This window comes from Azolla caroliniana, unplaced genomic scaffold, assembly GCF_043228905.1.
Source record: "Azolla caroliniana isolate FFs.n. ecotype wild unplaced genomic scaffold, voAzoCaro1.0.p SCAF_2, whole genome shotgun sequence".
In the NCBI taxonomy this organism is placed as follows: Eukaryota; Viridiplantae; Streptophyta; class Polypodiopsida; order Salviniales; family Salviniaceae; genus Azolla; species Azolla caroliniana.
In genome coordinates this window covers 27725153-27733701 of record NW_028230437.1, presented here as the reverse complement: position 1 = coordinate 27733701, position 8549 = coordinate 27725153, and the positions used below count along the sequence as shown (strand labels likewise).

The 8549-nt window shown below is 37.5% G+C and overlaps 1 protein-coding gene and 1 non-coding gene across 2 annotated transcripts; one reads left to right on the top strand and one right to left on the bottom strand.

The window, feature by feature from the left end:
- The first annotated feature begins 176 nt into the window (after positions 1-176).
- TRNAI-AAU (transfer RNA isoleucine (anticodon AAU)) lies at positions 177-250 on the top strand. The gene has a single exon. It is a non-coding gene; the product is annotated as a tRNA-Ile (tRNA).
- A 1354-nt stretch (positions 251-1604) lies between these two features.
- SMT1 (sterol methyltransferase 1) lies at positions 1605-7592 on the bottom strand. The gene is made up of 13 exons (XM_087315919.1): positions 7369-7592; positions 6390-6456; positions 6226-6299; positions 6030-6114; positions 4400-4455; positions 4106-4160; positions 3960-4007; positions 3765-3848; positions 3538-3654; positions 3284-3367; positions 2956-3081; positions 2605-2702; positions 1605-1873 (listed from the first exon to the last, which is right to left on the bottom strand). The coding sequence occupies exons 1-13, from the start codon at positions 7452-7454 to the stop codon at positions 1813-1815; spliced, it is 1041 nt and encodes a 346-aa protein (XP_087172045.1). The 5' UTR covers positions 7455-7592; the 3' UTR covers positions 1605-1812.
- Positions 7593-8549: the final 957 nt, after the last annotated feature.

The window sequence follows — 8549 nt, the reverse complement described above, 5'->3', positions numbered from 1 at the left end:
CCATTAGTATATTTAATATTTACTTCAGCAGAATTTAACATTGATTTCTACTGAATTTATAGTGTGAATGGACATTGGGATATTTAAGGTTTCTCCTGCAAAGATGTTCTTGTCATGTTGGTCGATCAAATATTTATGACATCATATATCCGATTGTAGATACAAATACATCAAAAGGCCCATTAGCTCAGTTGGTTAGAGCGTCGTGCTAATAACGCGAAGGTCGCAGGTTCGAGACCTGCATGGGCCAGTCGTCGCTGTCTTGTTGATTTCTCATATATTATCCGTTTTAAGTTTTCTTGCATCATCAGTTGGAGGTGAGATCATTTATTTCGCTTTACGAGGGCGTCATGTTTTTTTTATGATTTGAGGAATAGTTTCTTTACATGTCGTGGGCTCCCTTTTCTTTTGTTTTCTAAATTAGAGAGACCATTGGTGATGATGTTATCACGCCAACTCCGAAGCAAATCGATAGTAGGGTTTAGGGTTTAAATCGATAGCTATTAGATACTCTAGATATAAAGAAATTAGGCAAATACATTCTAGAGCTAAAATAACACAGAGAGAATAAGTTACAAAATGTTGCTAATGTTCACCAACATGTAACAAATGAAGTTTTTCAGGAACAGGGGGAGCCAACAAATGTCGACACACTTGCACCACTCGGCCTTTTCCTTGATGAGGCAGAAAACCAAAGAAGAACCAGACATCCTCGGGTGCCGGGTTTCAAAGCAACTCGACGTGGTGTGGAAGCAATAATGAAAATAAGGGAACGTGAGCTACACCGCCTAGAAGCCATGGCTAGGGCACTCTCTACATTGGAACCACAGGTCACACCCACATCAAAACCCTTTGACCCCCCACTTCTTTTCGAGAGGCTTGGGTGGAAATAAAATTAGGATTAGTGTAAAGTCACTTCCTTTATCAAGTATACCACGTATTGTACACTACTAGAACTCTTTTAGCTTAAGTTCTATGTTTACTTTATTTTATTTTAGTTATGATGACTGGATAAATACTCATTTTGTTGTAAACCAATTGTCTCATGGGTCAAATTTGGCCTTAGAAGACGTTAATATATCTTTCTTTCTTTCTTTCTATTATTGTACACTTTGCATTGTCTACAATCAATAGGGACAGCTATAATAGGGAAAGTTCAAACACCACAAATACCAGATTGAGAATGTGAAACTGGCAACTATCACACTTTTGTCCTATCAGTTGTGTAGCTTGGTTATACATCAAAAGATCAAAGATAGTTTCTTTTTTGTTATCAGTATGAAGACATTTATGGTTATTTCCTGCAAAATGCTCTTTAAAGGTGGCATTTCATGTTCTGGCATGATGAGCTCATGTTTTGCCAGTTGTATTATGCTTGCACTTTATATGTGGGTCCTTGCCCATTGTGTTATGCTTGCACTAATCATGTGGATCTTTGTCAATTGAATTTTTATCAACTTGATCACTTTGGATAAGGTTGACAGAACAGAACCGCAAAGACGAATGTGCAGAAACACAAATTTTGAAAGGACGTGCAACAAAAGGAAAAATAACTCAAAGGTTCAGTTAGCAATCAAAACAAAGAAATGAGTAGCTCTCTAAAGTCAATAACAAGAAAAGAGGGACTGTAAATTCAATTTTAAGAGAAAAACGCTACAACTATATTAATAATAAATATTGGTGATGATGGTAGTGATAGTGTTATAAAGCATCTTTTTTCTAGCATAACACTACAAAATAAGATAATCTGGTTTATCACTCGATTCATATGGAGATAAGAATCGGAATAAAAGTTTATTGATCTCCAGACCCTTAACAAGCTTCAGCAGGCTTCCGCACAAGGAAGAAATACATGGGTGTAAAAATATCCATCCTGAAAAAACAATTTAGTAGTTTTAAATTACCTCTTGGAGAAAAAACAAATAGAATAATATATTATTTTGTTTATGAAAAAATAGATAAAATCACTTGGTCGTTTTGTTGCAAGGTCAAATCTACCTCCAGATCCTAGAAGTAGAAGTGTGCTACATATAAATTATACAGCTTGAAACATCATTTACCAGAATTCTCAGGTGTTATTGACATTACCCAAATCACCCATATAAACAGTTACTACAACAGAGATATCTTCATATACTCTTACAAAACTTAGGGGCATTACAGTAAATATGGACTGGTCTGAGAGTATTTTTATGTTGCCACAGTACATACCTACCACTTTTATGAGTAATTAACATGAAATTTTCTGAAACACCACTGAGTTTTGTTTTCATCCCAAAATGCTCTTAAGTTTTTTATTATTTAAGGTTCGTCAACCATGAAACAGCAAAAAATTATGTGACAAATAAAGCAAAATTATGATGTGGATAAATTACGTGCTATCTGAGCAAAATTACATGATGAATTGAGCAATTATGCAGTGGATGAGTTCTTTCCCTTTTTCTCTTTCAGGGGTGTGACCATGGACGTTTGGGAAATAACAACTCAGAGCATTTAGGAAGTAAAGGGAAAATCAGGGGCATTTTAGAGTATGTCACCCTTAAGCAAAAGCCAGATGTTTCAGATGTAAAACATTCAGAAAGAAAGAATATAAAAATTATTTACCTGCCACCAGCAACAAGCCCATCAGCAGCCTTTTCCAGAAAGTTGCTGACACGCACACTACCTTCAGGAGCAATGCGCACAGTTTCCAATAATTTTACCTGAATTTATAAACTGGGTTTCAGACTTCGGTTACCACTGCTTCTAACATAACAACATCAAAATACGCCTAACTTGAAAATACCCCCCCAGTTTCACACTTTTACCAATACACCCTTCTGTAGGACATCTGTCTACTACAGAGGATAGGGTGTTCTGGTACATTTTGCAAACTTAGGGGTATCCTGGAAACATCCAAAGTGTTAGGCGTACTCTTGGTGTTTTGGACATACTTCTATGGTATTTTTGTTTTACCAGATTATGTGTGAGAAACCTCCCCATTTTTGTTAGACGGAAGTTGCTAATGGACACTCGACTTGTATCCAAAGGGAGGTACCAAGGCAGCGGCGAAGAACTTGCCAAGTCTTTTTCCATGATAACCTAAAGAATTTTATAGAGAAAAAATTGAGGTCGTGTCCGCTTAAAAATGAAGACTCAAATTTAGAGTAAGAATGACTTCTAACCATTAGGTCATGGAAAAGAACACTGTGAGTGTGTGCGCGTGCACATGCAAGTGCGATTGCATGAGTACAGATAAATGAACTATAGGTTAGCTATAACTAAAAATTGTTTGAGCATATACCTCAAATCCTGCAGCCTTCAGAGCCTCAAGACACTCACTTGTTGTGCGAACATCTGGCAATCCATTGCCAAGTTCGATCTCTGCCTACAACCATTCAAACATCATTAGCGAATTGATTCGCATTATTTAACACCGTGATATAGTTAAGTTACACGCATACTGCCATCAATTTTCTTAACAGAAAAAATATAGAAAAACTGAGGGGCATTTCAAAGTTTTTCCACTATAAAAACATCTTGATTCATCCCACACACCTTAATGCCATTGTGTTCTGGGTTCTTAGGATCATAAGCAGCAGTCATACACCACTCATACCCAGCAAAAAGTTGGCCAGGCTTGAGGACCCTCTTAATCTCTTTGTAGCAGGCAACCTGAAACAAAGGAGTATGACTTCATGCATTTTTCAAACTGTTTATTACAAAAATATAAAACTAATGAGGTCATATAAGTTAACTGAACAGTGAAAAGTAATGACACTTACAGGATCTGGAGCATGGCACGAAGCTTCAATAGTATATACTGCATCATAGCTCTCATCAGCCACTGGCATCTGCATAAAATCAGCCTGAAGAACAAAACAAAAAAATTAGAGTCCTCCTCAAGACTTGCAGTCCATCACTGTGATATTTCAATGATCCTAACAGAGAAGAAACTGCATACTCATTAAAATGCTTACTTTGATGAAATTGCAAGTCTTGTCCAGACCCCATGCTTTATTCAACTCCTATAAGAGTTACATGAAGGTATTTAGAAAGATCTTACTAAATACAACAGATAAACATAATATAATCATTTAATTTAGAAATGGTATTGGCAGCATACAATTCCTCGGGATATCTGGTAGGCATTGTTGTTCAGCCCAGTTATAGAAGCACCACTACATATGAACAAATAGGATTTCAGATCAAGTTAGGATGTTACTTCAATTTTTCTCTTTTGCTCTCTCAAGTATATTATTGAGCAAATTAATCTACGAAAAACCTAGTGCATGGTCATACAAACATTATTATCCACTATGAACACATCAGCTATTAGATATTACACATTCGCACAATTAAGCATAAGCAATGAAATTTATGCTTCTTTTATTTGAAACACGGGATGTGTTTATTAAACCTGAAGGCAGCAATCTCTCGCAAAGGCCCACCAATACCACAACCAACATCTAAAACCTGAATACAAAGCAAACACTTCAGATCAGTAGATCTTATATTCTGTTATGAAAATGACAAGGAATCCTAATGGGTTCTCAAAGATAATGGATAGCATGATTGATATAAAACAAGGATGCACATTTCCACCTACTCTCTTCAGTCTTTACATAAATGAGGCATCTACTTAGAAGATCGGGTCGTTTACAACTCTTGCAAGGAATTACAAAGACGTTTCGATGCTTTAACGTCAATTTGAACATGTAATTATTACTAAGCTGATGGTGTTATGACATCATTCCAGCATAGGGGCAGCAAGATCAGACGCAAAGTTCTCATTGAGCGCGGAAAATGTGGCACACATGATACTACTAATACCCAGGCATACACAAGGTGTCAGTACTCCCTGTAAAGGGCAGCCTGTGCTCCAATTTCTTGTGGATACAAAGCAAATACTTCAGATCAGTAGATCTTATATTCTGTTACCAATATGACAAGGAATCCTAATGGGTTCTCAAAGATAATGGATAGCATGATTGATATAAAACAAGGATGCACATTTCCACCTACTCTCTTCAGTCTTTACATAAATGAGGCATCTACTTAAGAGATCGGGTCGTTTACAACTCTTGCAAGGGACTACAAAGACGTTTTGATCCTTTAACGTCAATTTGAACATGTAATTATTACTAAGCTGATGGTGTTATGACATCATTCAAGCATAGGGGCAGCAAGATCAGTTGCAAAGTTCTCATTCAGCGTGAAAAATGTGGCACACACGATACTACTAATACCTAGGCATACACAAGGCGTCAGTACTCCCTGTAAAGGGCAGCCTGTGCTCCAATTTCTTGTGGATATGTAGACCTTCATGCCTTCAAATGAAAATGTTCATATACACAACGATTCCATGAACAACAAACAGAATAGTGGTTGTCTAATTCACTTTTAATACTGAATCTTCTCAATGGAGAAGAAACAAGGAGAACATGCTTTCTCAGGGCATAGAACTGGGGAGATTTGGGGATGCATTTTAGTCTAGATGATTGCCATGATAGGAAAATCACCAGTGCCATATGAAATAATCATTTGGCTACCCCAACAGTGACACATACTCCAAAGCAAAGATACTCCAGATTGACACTTAGGCTACCTAAATGGTTGGCAATAGAGGGGATACTCATTGTAGGTATGCTGAAATGCTAGAATGGTTCCCAATCACATGCCATAAGTATAAATGTACCACCCCCATTCTGATATTCTTGGATGTGACCAAATTGGAAAAGAATAGACAGGCACGATCAAATTGAATAAAGGAGGAACATGTATCACAATGCCACTTGGTAATACAATGCCTCCTTATAGATTGAACCTTGATAGTGTACATTAGTCCTACAAGAGTATGTTATCCTACAAATGTCCACGGTGTGAAATCTACTCATACCACCACAATGTAGGGTTATTCTGCAAAAATAGAAAGGAAATCTTCATATACACACACAAAATGTATATTTGTTTGTCATGCAAGAGACATACAATATACTGACTTCCCATCATGACAAAGGTATGCAAAAGTGTCTTAGAGAATATGAGACCTTCATTCCTGGTTTTAATTGGAGACGAAGTGCAAGGTAATGCTCATGCCTTTTTATGCTCTCTTGCAAGGACTCATACTTCAGCCTGTTGACAGAAGAGTTGCAACATTATGTTAAACTAAAGAATTTCAAAAGCTGCGATAAATCAAAGAGTCTTGAATTTCTTAAAAATACTTGATATGTACTTTCAAATTACCTGTGAGCAAAATGGAAGGACTGACCCCATCCATACTCATAGAAACTAGTTGCAAGATCATAGTACTTATTCACCTGTATATAGAGTAGAGATTATAGCATTGATCTCTCACAACAAACGGAATTTCATTCATGGATAATGCGATTATTTAAATGAATTTTGACCATGTCTGCATAATTTGACTTGCGTTTATCTTCGTCGCCACCATAGTATGAATGATAATTCTCATAACTGCAAAACCGAAAGACCATGAGATGCTCGCTCAAAAGAAGAAGAATGGTACATTAGATCTGAAGGAATGCATCAGCATTTTGCCATGCGAAGATAATCTCTATCTAGTAAAATAACAGAAGCAGATTAGATCTGAGAGAAGGTGCATCACATTCACAATCAATAAAAATATGTCCTACCTAATGAAAGCACTATATTAAAATGTCATTGGAGAAGTTCGAAATCATTCAAAACCTCTGAAACTAGACAGAAGATATTATGGAATCTGTTCTAAAAAGACTGTGGAAAAGTACATATAACCAATACAGAGATCATGCGAGAAGGAATAAACAAGAGTGACAAGGGCTAACTGACATAAAAAAGAGCACAAAAGATCGTGCCAATTCTTCTAGAGCGAATGAAAGAAAGGAATGTTGTACAGATTGACTGCATGGAATCGTGCACAGGAACCGTGCCAGATTTTGTAAAGAAATAATATGGAATGAATGTCATGGCAAGATCTTTTTATGAAGGAATTTGCATACAAAGTGAAGCGTGAGAGTTCATATCAAACTCTATAAGGATAAAAAAAGGAAGAAAGAACGGGGTTTGAATGAACATGAAAAATTCTGTACAAGAAGAAAACGGCGAGTGTGAGGAAATGTGGTAGGCTGAAAAGAATCAGAAGCCATGGACATGGACATGGTGATGGTGATGGTGATGGTGATGGTGATGGTGATGGTGATGGAGGAGAAAAACGTCTTTGAGAGGAGAGATGTATGATGTATGAACATTTTTGAGGAGACATGGAAGAGAAAGAGAAGGAGACGAATGAAAAACTCTTAGAAGACAGAGATTCTCTCTGGGAAGGAGGAGAAAGAAACAGAAGAAGAACAGCACTGTGGCGAAGACAGACAGAGGGAGGAGGCGTACGATTGGACAGCAGAGGAGACATCTCTCTTGGAGAGATGGCCACCGGTGGAGGTAACGAGCTTGGAGACGTCGTTAGCAACTGTCATCTTTCCTTCTCCTTACTGCTTCCTTCTGCTTCTTCTGCTTCTTCTGCTTCTGCTTCTGCTTCTTCTGCTTCGTAGATCTTCCTTCGTCCTTCACAGGCGTCTGTCTGTTTCTTCTTCTTCCTTCTCTGTCTTTCTTGTTTTCACATTCTTCTCCAGAAAGAAAGAAAGAAAGACAGAGAAAGAGAGAGCTCTGTTCTTCTGCACCTCCATATATTCGTCTGCTCTCTTTCCTGATGAGAAGGTATACGTTTATTCGTATGTATACGTATACGTATATGTATACGTATACATATATGTATGTATGTGAATATGTCTGTCTAAAAAGCAAAGGAAGTTGGTGCTTTTACATACAAAAAAAAGCAAAGGAAGCTGAAGCTGAAGTTGGTGCTACTTGAAAACTCTCTCTCTCTCTCTCTCTCTCTCTCTCTCTCTCTCTCTCTAAAGACTTCTTAGTAAACTGGGGATGGCGACCCAATGAGTTTCCATCATCCTGACCTATCGGCTGCGGACACTTGTCTCGGTCATGTTTCCGTCATTCTACCTACCCTTCCTTGGACTCAGGCTTCCATTAAGTATCTCGTTGACCCTTTATTACAACTGCCCCATGGGCTTCCGTTGTGAAATGAATATATATGTCAAGGTTTGTTTGCTAGCCTACCTTGCACCAATGGGATGGAATGGGAGAACACTTGTGATGTCCTAAAACCATGCTTCTTTTGACGTGTTGCGTGTAAACCTTCCATGTAACGACGACAATTCAATGCCCCTCACTTTTTTCCCTTCGTCTTCCCACGTTTTTGCTCTTTACACCAAATTGTAAATTTGCAGGATTTGCAACTCAATATCTCTAATATGCATATATATATATATATATATATATATGTATGTATGTATGTATGTATGTATATATACAGTAACCATTCGGTTAAGTTCGCACTTAACCGAGTTGCGCATTTAGGAGTTGAATTTTTTTGGGGGTTTCTTGAAAAAATTCCCTTCTGTGTTCGTACCATATGTTTCCTTCATTAGAAAAGTGATCGATTAATGTGATATAATTGACCTGAAATGCTTATGGTTTCAGCATACTCTTGTTGG

Bases quoted from the DNA above. Each gene is read 5' to 3' on its own strand.
- SMT1 (XM_087315919.1), bottom strand. From the start codon at position 7,454: ATGACAGTTGCTAACGACGTCTCCAAGCTCGTTACCTCCACCGGTGGC. The intron at 6,300-6,389 runs GTCAAAATTCAT...CTCTATATACAG, and splicing joins AGTCAAATTATGCAGACATG to GTGAATAAGTACTATGATCT. The intron at 3,082-3,283 runs GTATATGCTCAA...AAAATTCTTTAG, and splicing joins TGAAGGCTGCAGGATTTGAG to GTTATCATGGAAAAAGACTT.